Below are 14,002 nucleotides of genomic sequence, written 5' to 3'. Positions count from 1 at the left end.
ATTACACAAGTCTCTATTGGCTCTGCAAGGATTATTGTGCTGTCAGTAAAGCCAGCTAACAAGTTCATTATGTCTCCATTTATACAACTGCGCTGTGGGTCTAAGAACTCAACAGGCCTGAAGGAGAACCCACCAAACTCTTGATTTAAAGGAGACCCCTTTTCATTTAAGGCAACTCAGACAAAGGCAGGTGTTTTAACTATGTATTGAATTAGGTGCTTGGATATCCTGGCAATTGGTACAGTGTAAGAGCCCAGGCAGAGAGGAAGACAGGCAGACAGACAAAGGAGAGAGCTGGTGGTTTCAGAATGAGCTGCATGGTACAGAGCATTCTGAACCACCCTTTGAAAAGCCTCGTCAGAGCAATACAGCCTGGTTGCTGGGCACAACAGAAAGGTTTCATAAAAGAGCTGCTATTCTTAGTCTGGTCTATTAATTTCTAGCAGTAGTGAACGTGTCTGGGAAAGAATAACCGAAGTCTGAACATTCCCAGCAGTTGGAAGCACCTCCTTCTTCTCTGTGCACTTTAGGTCCCGCTACATCTGATCACGCCCTGACCCGCCCGCCAGTGAAGGGGAAGCCACACTGGCACTCGGAAGCACAGCAGGATCTCAGGGATTAGTCTCTTGCAGTCAACACCGCCTTTCTCTGAATGAGGAGTCTATCTGAATGTAAACTCTAGGCCTGGTGAAGAAGGATAGGAGAGGCTCGGTAGCACCACCTACTGTTCCTGGATCACCTCATGGAGATTTTGGCAGACTAACTAGTGGAAAATCAGCAACATTCTTGAATTTTGAATGTTGTGAGCAGCTCTCGGCGTGAGGTTATCTGACCTGTACTCGTCGGGAGCCTGTTAGATAGCTGCAACCTTTCTGACATGAACAATACAAAATATCAAATTGTTGCTATTTAACACTTACTCATTGAAGACCAAATCGGGAGCAAAGTAAAGCATCCTGGAGTTAACATTGGTGAAAGATCTCCATCCCATGGCGAAAATCATAAGACCCATCCAGGAATACTGGATTAGTGCCATTTGGTCATCCACGTGCAGGTTACGGAATCCTACAAAAGGCCATTAACAGAGATCACAAGTTCAGTCTGGATTCAAACAATTCACCAGAATTTCTTTTTTTAAATACAGCACTTTAATTCCCAATCTGTGCTCCTGGGGACTTCAGAAAGTTAGGACAAGGTAGCCCCCAGCCTAATCGCCATATGTCCCAGATTACCAATGTGTTCCGCTATGAGCCAGTGTGTATGGGATGTCTGCATACACAAACTAATTCAGTCTCCTCCTTCTACCAGATGACAAAATTGCAACCTTGCTGTATTGCAACCTTGGAGCCATGGCACTGATATGCTGATGGTAAACTGGAAGCCTCCAAGCCAGAAGCTGCAACTGATGGGTTGTGACTCAGTGTGGAAAGAAGAGAAAGAACAGGTGAAAACACAAACAGCTTGGGGTGGTAAAATAGGACAGTAAGTTGCACTTATATAGTATCTTTCTCCGAGAGTCTCAAAGAACTTTATAAACACAAAATAGTGTTCTCAGGATGATTCATAGTCAAGCCAAAGGCACATTTGCCATTCGCAGAGAGAGAGAGAGACACACACACAGAGTATGCAGTCAGTAATTCACAACTATTTCTAATTTCTCTGGATATTTATCAGTACATATAGCCATAGATAACCTGCAATCCTGATCTTAGCTTTCTATAAATTCTTACATTACTGTGACCAAATGTAAAGTCTTAAGTGTATAATTATGAGACATCAATTCAAACTTCTGTCTCTTGTCTGAGAAGCTGTCAATTTCAAGTGAGCACAAACCATGTGTTATCGCTATGCTGTAATTGCTTTAAGATTGAATGCGTTCTTTCAGTTTTCATTTCGCTGCATGAAAGCACACTTTGTGTTTAAATAGTGCTGTGCAGAATTAGTATAAGGGATTTTCCATTGTCAGGACTTTTAAGCACTGATGGACTCAGTATTACTTGTAGGCACCTAGGGTGAGACTAGTTAGCAAAATGCAAGGAAACATTATACATTTAAATCATCTCCATGCTTTATAAACTCAGGTATGTGCCTTCTGAGAAGTATTTAACTTAGAACCAAGTTCTCTTTTCAGTAAGGTAATACATGTATAAAAAGCCTTTCCTACTTATCCAATGAATTTGGTGTGTAGATGAATTCTCCAGTCTAATTTGACAGTTTACAATGGCTGGTCTCTTGAAATAGGAAGAAACCTCAATTCAGTTCAAGGTGGTCTTAGCGCTATCTGCGTGGCCCTTATTACCATAGTATCCTTGTGTTTCCTCAGTGAAAAAGAAAAACATCAAAATTTCTTTGCCCTTCTTTGCCAGGAGGTGTAGCGTGAAAGCTAGCAGAAAATACATACAATTACATGTATTTTGTGTGTGTGTGGTTGCATTTAGTTCTGCATGTTGGGAGGCCTATCTGTGGTCATTCTTATCTCTTGTGGGAGTCAGTTAAATGGTCTAGGCGCAGGTCTGGTGAAGAATGATTCCTGCACTCACAAGCCCATCTGCTGGTCGGCAGTTTAACGCCTGCAGTGGAAAGTAGCAGTCTTGGCAGGGCGTGGTCATGGAGTGAGAGGCAATCTCTCAGGTTTCCCATAGAGGGCTTTGTATATTAAAAAACAGACTTTGAATTTGACTCTGTACTCAATGGGAAAGCAGTGTAGAAAGAAGTGCACAGGGTGACCTGTTCATGGCAGCCTGTGCTTCGGTGCAGACAGATGTTCTATATACGGTGACTGCCTTTGTTGGATGGAAATAAGGGAAGGGCACATGAAAAATAAGGGACTGCTTTATTTTAAGGGAAATTTTAGGGAAACACCATTTCCCTTAGCACAGCATTTATTTTTCTCTCATGGGTACATTTCTACTGCCCTCCAGTATACAATGCAATTATCATAAGCTTCAATTTAATGATTAAAATGGTACCTATTATCAGCTTTAATACCTTTCAATACATCTTAAAATAAGGGATGCGTGGTCACCCTAAGGGGCAAATCAGTGAAACAAGGGACGGGTGATCACCCTAGATCTATACCAGATGAAAATGTCATGGGCTACTAGGCTTCATTCCTAGATATAATGACTAGCCTGACTTGAACCTGAAGGACATGAATATGTGGATTGCTGTAATCAGATCTTTCTCTAGTAGGATGGGGCACAGTCTCTTGCCGAGTCACAAGTGGAAAAGAGCATTTTTGCAGCTATTAATGGCCTGGCAGAGGCTGGGATGAAGATTCCCCTCCATATCTCAGGATCAAGGGACAACAATGAATGGCCTCTCAGGAGAGAGCCAATGGCTGGGAGGAGGACTGGACTATCACTGGGCCTGTCGTTCCATTTCTTTATTTTGAACTTGTGTTACCATAGAAGGGGAGGACCTTTTGGCTTAGTCAGAAGGCTCAGTTCCTTACCAGCGAAAAGGAAACAGAGGCATGGCTGCATCTCCATGAAAGCCACTGCTACACATGGCAATTTGGGCATCCACGTGCATTGAGGAGCTCAAAAGGACTCCGAAGCTGTCAAGTGTCTTTACAGTAAGTGGGAAGGTGCCTTCTGTTGAGGAGGATGTGACAGAGGATGAAACCTTGTTAAAGCACCTTTCTCTTCCTAACTCCCAGGACAGACAGCGGCATGTCTGGATCAAATAATTAACTCTGTTTGGTACTGTAACTTCCATTTTGTATTCGGACCTCCATTTTGTATTCTGTGCTGAATGCATGTTTAACCTTGCCCAAGGCAAAGTTATTGAATTGCATTCCAGATAAGCACCTTCCCTGGGGAGTGGGACTAACATCTCATTGAAGGAACATGACTGAGAAGCCACCTCAGTGCAATCTGAAGCCATCAGCTTGGATTGTCTCTCAAATGCTGGCCCGACCCCTTGGAACAATGGATTTTCTAGACGGGGCACCAGCAGTGGCTGATAGATCTGCAGCTTCTGAGCCAGGGCACATGGCGAAAAGATAGAGAATATATTTAAGAGGGGGTTCTGCTTTGATTCTGGAAGGCAGACCATTGCCACATGTTAGATGGACAGGCAGGAGAGAGAGACATTATAGTTCTTTTATTTATTTCTGATTAGTGGTCCAGTGTCTGATTCCCTTTAAAAGCTGATATGGACCAAACAGGATACAATCCTCGCTTTGTATGAAGAGCTGACATAGTCCATGCAGAACATCAGATCGCTGTTCATGCATAACCTTCTTACAAACCAGTGAGAAAACAAGTTGTCTTTTGTGGATTTATATTTGTAACTGCAGGCTGTTACTTGTGGGTTTTTTTCCCCACAACCAAGAGTCATAAATCTTGGGACATCCTGGTTTAATTTTGAAATTTCAAAGGTTTAAGCAACTGATAAATACCTCCTGGGAACATTCTTTTCTGGGGCCTCCTGTTTTGCCATGCATATCTCTTCAATCTTTGCAAAGTGTCCATGTGACTCCTGAGTTTGGGGTGGTATAGCTTTGGTCAGCTGTGCACAACTCTGTGTTTCTTTTCAGGTTGACATTTCTCTACTTGAAGAGATGTCCACTTTGAAGTTTTCTAGCTTATACCTAAAGACTCTGCATGTTTTGGGGTGATTTTATAAATGAACTCAATCAGTCCAGTCTCAGCAATATACAGATCTAATCCAAAGACCAATGAATTCAATGGAAAGGCTCTGAATTAGGCCCTAAATCACTTCAATCATCTCTTTCCTTCACTTGGTTCAGGATCAGGAGGAAGAAACAGTGGTCTAAAACTTCAACCTGTACATCCATACCTGTTTATTCTCCTTAATTCAGTTCTGAGGTTGGAATCACTTGTGTGTGCTTTGGAGCTGTGTTGTTTGTGTGTGAATCAAAGAGTTAATGGGCCTCCGTGGTTTTCAGTTCTCATTACACACTTTGCTTGGATTCCCCTTCAAGACTTAATATTGGCTTTTCAACTTACTAGTTAAATGTTTCACCTGATCTTTAATATAGCATATTCTCTGCCACCTTTGTTCATTATCTGTTAAGTATGTTCTCTAAAACTGTATGGCTTCTGCTGTGCAATCTATTACTATTATCTTTATGATTAATACTTAAAGAACATTCTTGAAAAGAAATATTTCCCAATGCCTTTTAGCCTATAAGACTGCTTTACTGTGTTTCAATGAACACAGTGGTCTATATTTTCAAAAGTAACTAATGATTTTGGGTATGCAACTCAAGACACCTTCAAGAGGCCTGATTTTTCTGAAAATCAAACCCCTTTAAGGTGTCTCAAAATCTGGGTGCCCCAAATCACTAGTCATTTTTTAAAATCTAGGCCAGTACGTATTGCTAAATGTTTAAATAATGTTCAACATATTGTCAGATTCAGTATTTCCTCCCACATTTTAAAGCATATTTACAGTAATATAATCTGAGTGATACTTTGGTAATTTCTGACTTCTGTTAAGATTAGACTAGATTTCTTTCCCAAATACAGAATGTGAAGGACATATTTAGTCTGATTTGGATTTCATTTAAAAAACCCATTCTGTTTATTTAAATTCTTGGCTCTTATTCATGTGAATGAGAGTTCATTCAGATGTGAACAACGGTTTTCTCTGTTTATCAGATGATTCATGACCATGAATTTAATAGTGCAGTATGATATATCTTTTAACTGATTGTCTGGTATGATCACACCTACATGATAACAATGGGCTAGATTCACAAAGGAACTTAGGCCTGGGTGACAACGAGTATTGTCATTCCTAACTTTTAGAAACCTAGAAAATCACTGGGATTCACAAAGCCTGATTTTGGTGCAGAGGCTCCATATACAATGAATGAAGAGAGATGAGTGTCCAAAAATGGGATTCATAAAACACAGCATGTGAAGCAGCTCCTTGCCAATGGGAGGTGCCAACAAAAGGGGTGCATGCAAAGCCCCGCCTCTCTCTCGGAGATAGGCACCTGAATCCAAGTTGCAGGGAAGTGCCTCCTTCTGCTTGGAATTCTTGACTGCAAACCCTCTCTGGTGTTAGGTGCCTATGCCATTTTTGCAAGAAGCTGCTGGGGAGAAGGGGGGAATCAGTGCTCCCACATCCCAACTGGATACCCTAACCACTGGGCTAAGAGTTATAAGGGAGCTCCATCTCCCCCCAAAAACTGTTTTGTGCAAGCTCACCTATAGGGGCCAGATCCAGTAGGCAAGGTCTGAGCCTGCAGGTGAGTTTAGTGGAGAAATCCCTATATTCCTTCAGTCATGCATTGCTCTGGGGCTTAGGCATACAGATGCCTGGTGTGGGGCAGCAGTGCGCACACTCAGAGGCAGAGACATAGGTGCCTAGGGAACTTTTACTGCAAAAATGTAGGCACAAAATGATTTTAGGTACCTACAAGTTTTGAGGGCAGCTGAGCAGAAGTTTTGTGAATCCCAATGGGCCTGGTTCTGGGATTTTGGGGCCTAAAGTGCTACTTTGGAACCTAAGTCCTTTTGTGAATCTAGCCCAACACCTGTAAAGTTAAATCTTAATAAGATTCAAGTCATTGTTCATTTTAATTTTAAAGAGTTGAAAGCATAGATAGTCTCTTGCAATTAATGTTAACACAATACAGTTTTATGGAGAGATGCTTTTAGCTTCTCTCTTAATAAACATTTTTATTTGTCAACTAGACATTTTTATTTTTACAAGATTGGCAGCTGATGAGTTTGCTTAATAACAAAAATTGGAAATTTTATTTCCCTTCTCATCAAAATCAGTTATTTTAATTTATTAAATTCTACTGTTTACTTTCCATCACTGATTACTGACACGCTGTATTAAATTGAGGTTTCTAATATAACTGAATACCCACTTTCTGTTCTGGAAGCTGTATTGTCTAGACAGTGGAAAACAGTGTCTACTCAGAAAGTGGAAAGCAAAGTTTATCCAGACAATGGTAAACACTCCCAGTTAAGTTAGCACCCCTACAGCAAATGAGTGACCTTGTATAAATACATTATTAGACAAAAGATTTCTAACAAACTCCAAATAACAAAAAACATTGGAGTAGCCATAGAGTCTTAACTCAAAGGGCCTATGTGCAGAAATCTTGTGTCACTTTAACATGTAAGTATCTATCAGGAGGGGAGGAATAGCTCAGTGGTTTGAGCATTGGCCTGCTAAACCCAGGGTTATGAGTTCAATCCTTGAGGGGGCCACTTAGGGATCTGGGGCAAAATCAGTACTTGGTCCTCCTAGTGAAGGCAGGGGGCTGGACTTGATGACCTTTCAAGGTCCTTTCCAGTTCTAGGAGATAGGATATCTCCATTAATTTAATTTAACCATCAATTTGTCAGGTGCCTCTGATGTGGCTGCATGAATACTGGGTCACTGCAGAGAGAATGAGGCATACTCATCCCCCTTGTCCATGGCTAAAAGTGACCCAAAATCCAACCTGGGGAAAAAACCAAACAAACTGACCTATTGAAGCTGTTCTATACAGGATCCACCTCTTTACCAAGTGTCGTGTAGATAGACTTTTTTTTAAAACAGACAGTGAGAAGTAGGGCTGCCAAGGAAAAATTTCAACTACAGCCCAAATTCAGAGGAGGCTTATTAAACATATATGAAGGGAAACCAAACAAAAATGACACAGAAAATTCAAAGGGCAGAAAACCTACCTGGTGTGAAACTGGGCCACATTGACTGGCCACTTACTTAGGAGAAAACAGGAATAAATGCCTCATTTTAAGCCCATTTTAGAATGCAACCCTAACTATGGAGTCACTACCAGGTGCCTCCGTAATAAATACCACATTTTATAGGTGTCACCATCAGCCTGTACCTCTGCTCTAGGCACACAGGAATACAATCACTGGCCATTAGGCTGCCAGCAGCTGTGCACTCTAAGAATCAAATGCATGAAACAGGACATCTTCAGGCATCTTTGGAAGCCAGAGGGTTAATGAAGTCAGAGAGTGTATCTAGAATGTAGGTTTGGTTGATGTTTGCCACAGGATAACCCTTTCTGAAGCTCACTTCTCTCCTGTAGCTCTCTCTTGCAGTATGCTATAAACTATGAAATAGTGTTAATCTGCTAATAACACATTGATTTAATATTGCTACTTATGATAATATTAAATTACTTTGTGCTAAATAATCCAAAGTCCAATCAATTTTTGGCACACTTAGACTTCCGGGAATGACTCTCCCACAGTTTTATGTGACAGAGAAAGACACAGAGGAACTTTTGCATTTAAAACTCTTTGACAAATTATATTAAGATGAAATTCCAGCACTTGGAGGAGATACAGTGTGAAACAGGCTGGGAGGGCATAGATTCTTTCATGCCAATGTGTTCTGTTCCCCAGCTACTTTCAGCCTGGTTTTACCCATCTTCCATCTCCTACATTATCAAACAGCATTGTTTTCATTCCTTCCCTGAGAGAATTCACTCCTTCCACCCTCTCACAGGAGTGTGTCACGGTGTTAGTCCTTCATTTTAAGAAGGAATGCTGCAGCTCCTGCCTGAACCTAACATTCCTCCTAAAGCAGACAGAGATCATTGCACAGAGAAGAATAGAGAAGCTTCTCTTCTTTGCAGCAACTACCATCCCTGCTGGTCTAGAAAACATTCAGATATTTGAAAAACCTAGTGCTTAGATTTGCAGAAGCTATTCAATAGTGGCCAAAACCATACCCATGTGACAACCACCTGCCAAGGGAATGAACCCAAGCAGGGACTGAACCCAAAAGTTTTCATTCTAAAAGCACAAGCCTCTTCTGGTTGATCTAAAGAAGTAAACGCCTGCAGCTGCAGCAGACTCATTAACCTGTCATGGACCAGCCACTAGAGGGGCACAAATCCCACGCTACGGCAATGTGGGTTACACTCAAATTTTGTGGGTGTAATTTGTGCTCACAGAAGAAAAAATTCTGAAAAGGCGCCCCTACAAATGTTGTGGTTTTGGGGCCCAGATTATATGATTCTTCTATTGAAACATGTCCCTGCCATGATTCGAGTGTGATGGTTTTAGGGAGGTGGGGGAAGGTGCTGGAATTTGTCATTTTTCTCCTCACCTGGCAAGGCCTTTGCCCACTTCACCACATGCACCAGCTGCCTCTCCCCAAGCTCATTCAGGCTGGTCAGCAGAGCAGCAAAGGAGTCGGGCTGGTTGTTGTCATGACCTGCGCACACCACACCAGGCTCAATGGCTTCCAGGACATTGAGGAAAATGGGCTGGCACTCAAACCCATCGATGCGTGTCATCACCATCTTGGAGACCTGCTCATCTGTTGGGCTGGATGAGCTGGCTCCCTCACCATCCTCTTGCAGCTTCAGGTTGCCCAGTTTCTTCAGCTTGCGGGCTGTGGAGAATGACACAGCTTGGCATGATGGTTAAATATAAAACAATCTTAAGGCTTCTTAGATTTCCAGCCCCACCACCCACAAGGAGGTGAAGCTGAAAGAGAGCTGCACCTTCACATTTAGTCTAGCGACAGCTGGAGCCTGGAAAGTTATCCAGGTGCCATGGTGATGGGGGCACTGTGTCAGAACAAGGATGGAGGTCTATTATAGAGAAAAAGCATTCAACCCATTCATTCATACATGGCAAGCAGTGTTACTGAGACAAGGACGAGGTTGCTTGACCTCAAGAGCGATCGGTCCCATCTGCATGGTGTTACTTTCAGATATATTTATTTTGGAAGGATTGGGGAGAGAAGAAGAATATGACTGCATGTGTGTGTTGAGGAAAGAGTGTGTGTGTGTGTGTGTGTGGGGAGGGGTGGTGGTGGCGGCGTGTATTGATACAAACAACTGTGCAAGTAAAAAAAAAAAACATAACCCAACATATGACCGACAGCAAATAAATCACTGCACCATGCGACTCTGAAGCACAGAAACCCATCACCCTGTGGCACCACAACATAGCACAATCTCTACATCGTAGTTACCCTGCTGGAAATGTATATTACACCCATCACTGTGGTATCTAGGCACTATTGCCATGCAAATTATTGTGACATCACAAATTCAATACTGTAACTTTATTACAGGATTAAGCAGAGGGAGAAAATAAGCCATGAACAACAGGTTGAACCTAAGCCAAACACTGTAGGACTCAAGCATTCCTACTTGATACTCACTCTACAAATGGATCAAGGAAATCAAAAGACTAGATGGCACCAGAGCTGCTTCACCACAACCATCTCAGTCACTTCCTTCAAAACAGGCAACACTCAAGACAAGATGGCAATTAGCCAGGATCAGGTGGAGCTGCAGCCTTGTGGATGTGTGATGTCAGCATACAGATGGCAAATTGCGGTGCACAGGATGCCACAATGAGGATATCCTAGAAGCCAACACCTACACACTACAGTGATGGACCTCATAGATTAGACAGACAGATACATTAGATCAGTGGCTCTCAACCCTTCCAGACTACTGTACCCCTTTCCGGAGTCTGATTTGTCTTGCGTACCACCACGTTACACCTCACTTAAAAATGACTTGCTTACAAAATCAGACATAAAATACAAGTCTCACTGCACACTATTACTGAAAAATTGCTCATTTTCTCATTTTTACCAAATAATTATAAAATTAATCAACTGGAATATAAATATTATACTTAAATTTCAGTGTACAGTATATAGAGCAGTACAAACAAGTATGTCTGTATGGAATTTTAGTTTGTCCTGACTATGATAGTGCTTTTTATGTAGCTTGTTGTAAAACTAGGCAAATATCTAGATGATTTGATGTACTCCCTGGAAGACCTCTGCGTACGCCCAGGGGTACACGTACCTCTGGTTGAGAACCACTGCATTAGATAGATGGACAGATGGTTAGATCTCACATACAAATTATACAGTCCATGAACAAAATACCAGGAACTTCATGTGTACAATTTAGAAATGCTTTGAGATTGGGTATTTAGTGTTCAGTTTAATTTATAATGTTCTGATGTTTACATCAATGGCTGACTGGTTCATATGTATGAAATCTACTGAGCTGAGTGTGTTACTCTAGATGGTAAACCTTTTATCCCCAACAGCCCCAATGAAAATTAATCAATCATGATAAAAAGCTGATTGCTTAGTTCAAGCACAGAAAATAACACAAAAACGGTTGTCCTTGGGGTTCTGGCTCCTACATTATATGATACTCATCTGAAACTTCCTTTCGGCTGTAATTAGAAAAGCAAGCCTCGAAACGTAAAAATGTCAAGTCAAAGTGCAGCTTTGTAAATCAATGCAAAGGCTGATCTTTAAATAATATGCTTTGGATGATCTACAGTGATAGCAATTAAGGGAGGCTGCTCTGAGAAAATGAGAACATGGCAATAAAAATCAGAGAGTAGCATGGAAAACAAGACCAAAGTGCAGCATGACATAGTCCTGCAATTATTTGTGTGGGTCACAAGCAAAACAAAAAACAAGAAATCACTCCTCTCAAACTCCTCCAAATCTCTGATGGCAGCCATAGCATCAGGACTCAGAGTGATGTAGCTGCCCCCCTTTAGTAACCTTGAGATACCTTCCCTAAAAAATCTATCATCAGGACAGAATAGGAGAACTGTGCACTTTAAGTCAATAGGTGATTTGGTTTTGGACAAACAAGCAGAGACGTGAGTACAAAGTGCCGATTCCTGGTTACTAGAAATCCCAACATAATCAATAAAAAATCTGGAAAGGCTGGAGGCATGAATGAGCGAGTCAATGTCATGGTGACATGCTGATGTCCTTCAGTTCAACCCTGTGCTGTACTTTTAAAAGTCTATGTGCTTATAGGGAACAAGGTCCTTCCACTTTAATGAGAGAGAGAAATTTCAAATCAGTCCCTTCAGAGCTGAATAATCAAGACAAATAAACCAAGAAAAGTGTCATCCATTATAGGTCCTGCATCTACAAAGAGGTAGCTGTTATTGTATGCTATCACATACATGTGCATGGATCTGTTTATATGTGAGACCTACAGTAAGTGTTATATTCATTTTAAAAAAATTGAATTAATAGTGGTAAAAAGGATCATTGTGAAGAAAGAAAACAGTTAGTTGAAATAATCACCCCAACTCTCATGAGAATATATATGTTATATATGTTATTGTCCAAAAGGAGTGTCAGTGATATGAATAATTCCCATTTCACAGAGAAGGAAGATATAAGCATTTGTGTTTATTTTTATTGCCAGGGATGGAGAAGTTTGATTCTTCCCATCACCAATGAAAATCTGATTTACCAGATCCAGAGGAATTTCAGATCTTTTCTCAGTGGAGGAATTATATCGTATTCAGCCTGGAAAACGAGCCGCTTTCTCTAAGGTATTGTTATTTCCAGGTCATTGGTGTGTACTTCTCTAGGACTGTATATGCCCCATCCCATATCATGTTACCTATCTGGTCCTTTTCAATGTTTTACCTTTTTTTTTTAATCTAAAAACATGAGAGGTTGTTTCAGTGAAAGCATGGGTGAAGCATTCAGACATCTGGACAAACACAGCATCCAGGGAAAAACCTAGCCCTCCTCCCCACCACCTTTCAAATTAGCACAGCTCCTCTTGACTGGTATTTTGCTTTGCTTATGTGCACAAAATTCCCACTGATGGCAACTGTCACTCTGCACATGCATAGGAGCAAAAATAATTAGAGTCAAGATCTACTGTGAAGATATGAGAGGAGGTTTTTGGCTCCCCACCCTCAATCTGTAAATAATGTGCTGCCATCATTACAAACACCCTGGCAAAATAATTAGATGAATAATGATAGTGAAAAATATATTAACTGCTTTTGCTGTTACTAGAGATATGAAAAATCTGGGAGCCTCACAATATACCGAGTTAAATGCACTGGTCTTCCACCTACTTACCATAAATTACAAGTGAGATGAGTTTGATATTCTCACTTTACTCTTTATTCAATAAATATTTCTGTTGTGTTTGGGGAAAAGCCAGATAATGTATTCACATCATATGATGATGATAATGATGAAATACTTTGCATTCCAACAGTAACTAAGGAGGATGTTAAACAGCAGCTACTAAAGTGACGCATCTTTAAATGAGCAGGTCTGGATAACATGCTTCCAAGAGTTTTAAAAGAGTTTGCCGAAGAGCTCTGTGGACCACTAATGTTGATTTTTAATAAGTCTTGGAACACTGGGGGAAGTTCTAGAGCACCAGAAGAAAGCTAATGTGCCAATACTTAAAAAGGGTGAATGGGATCACTAAGTAATTACAGGACTGTCTGCCTGATTTCAAGCCTAGACTAAATAATGGAATGACTGCAAAAAGAAGGTAATGTAAGTAATGCAATTTAACATGGAAAATACATCTTGTCAAACTACCTTAATATCATTTTTGATAACAAATGTGGTTGGTAAAGGTAACAGTGTTGATGTAATATACTTCTGTAAGTCAAGACTTAGTACCACAACACATTTTGATTAATAAACTATAATGATGAAAAATCTACACGGCACATAGTAAGTGGGTTAAAAACTAGCTAACTGATATGTTTCAAAATGTAATTGTAAATAGGGAATCATCACTGAATGGGTGTGAGACTAGTGGGATTCTGCAGGGATTGGTTCTTGGCCCTACACTATTAAAAAAAATTTATGAATGACCTGGAAGAAAACAAACTCATAATTGATAAAGTTTGCAGATGACAAAGAGATTGGGGAAGTGGTAAACAGTGAAGAGGACAAGTCACTGGCACAGAATGATCTGAATCCCTTGGTAAACTTGCTGCAGTAAAACAATATGTTTCAGTACAGCCAAATGTAAGGGTCATACATCTAGGAACAAAGAATGTAGGCCATGCTGACAGAATGGGGGACTCTAACTTGGGAAGCAGTGACTGAAAAAGACTCAGGGTCAGGGTGGATAATCAGCTGACCGTGAGCTCCCAGTGCCATGCTGTGGGCAAAAGGGCTAACGTGATCCTTGTATGTACAAATGGGAACATCAAGTAGGAGTAGGGAGGTTATATTACCTCTGTATTTGGCACTGGTGCAA

General features: G+C 41.0%; 1 protein-coding gene across 1 annotated transcript in view; it reads right to left on the bottom strand.

Moving 5' to 3' along the window:
• AR (androgen receptor) overlaps window positions 1-14,002 on the bottom strand; it is a 107,267-nt gene that overhangs the window by 11,545 nt on the left and 81,720 nt on the right. Inside the window, exons 4-5 of the mRNA XM_024197317.3 lie at window positions 9,064-9,351; window positions 921-1,065 (exon numbers count right to left, since the gene is read on the bottom strand). Coding sequence (XP_024053085.1) covers window positions 921-1,065; window positions 9,064-9,351 — 433 coding nt within the window. The remainder of the gene's footprint in view (window positions 1-920; window positions 1,066-9,063; window positions 9,352-14,002) is intronic.

The sequence above is a fragment of the Terrapene carolina genome, unplaced genomic scaffold (assembly GCF_002925995.2).
Source record: "Terrapene carolina triunguis isolate 2854851 unplaced genomic scaffold, T_m_triunguis-2.0 Scaffold131, whole genome shotgun sequence".
Lineage (NCBI taxonomy): Eukaryota > Metazoa > Chordata > Testudines > Emydidae > Terrapene > Terrapene triunguis.
The sequence above is the reverse complement of the archived record's forward strand: the minus strand, read 5'-3'. Positions and strand labels throughout refer to the sequence as shown.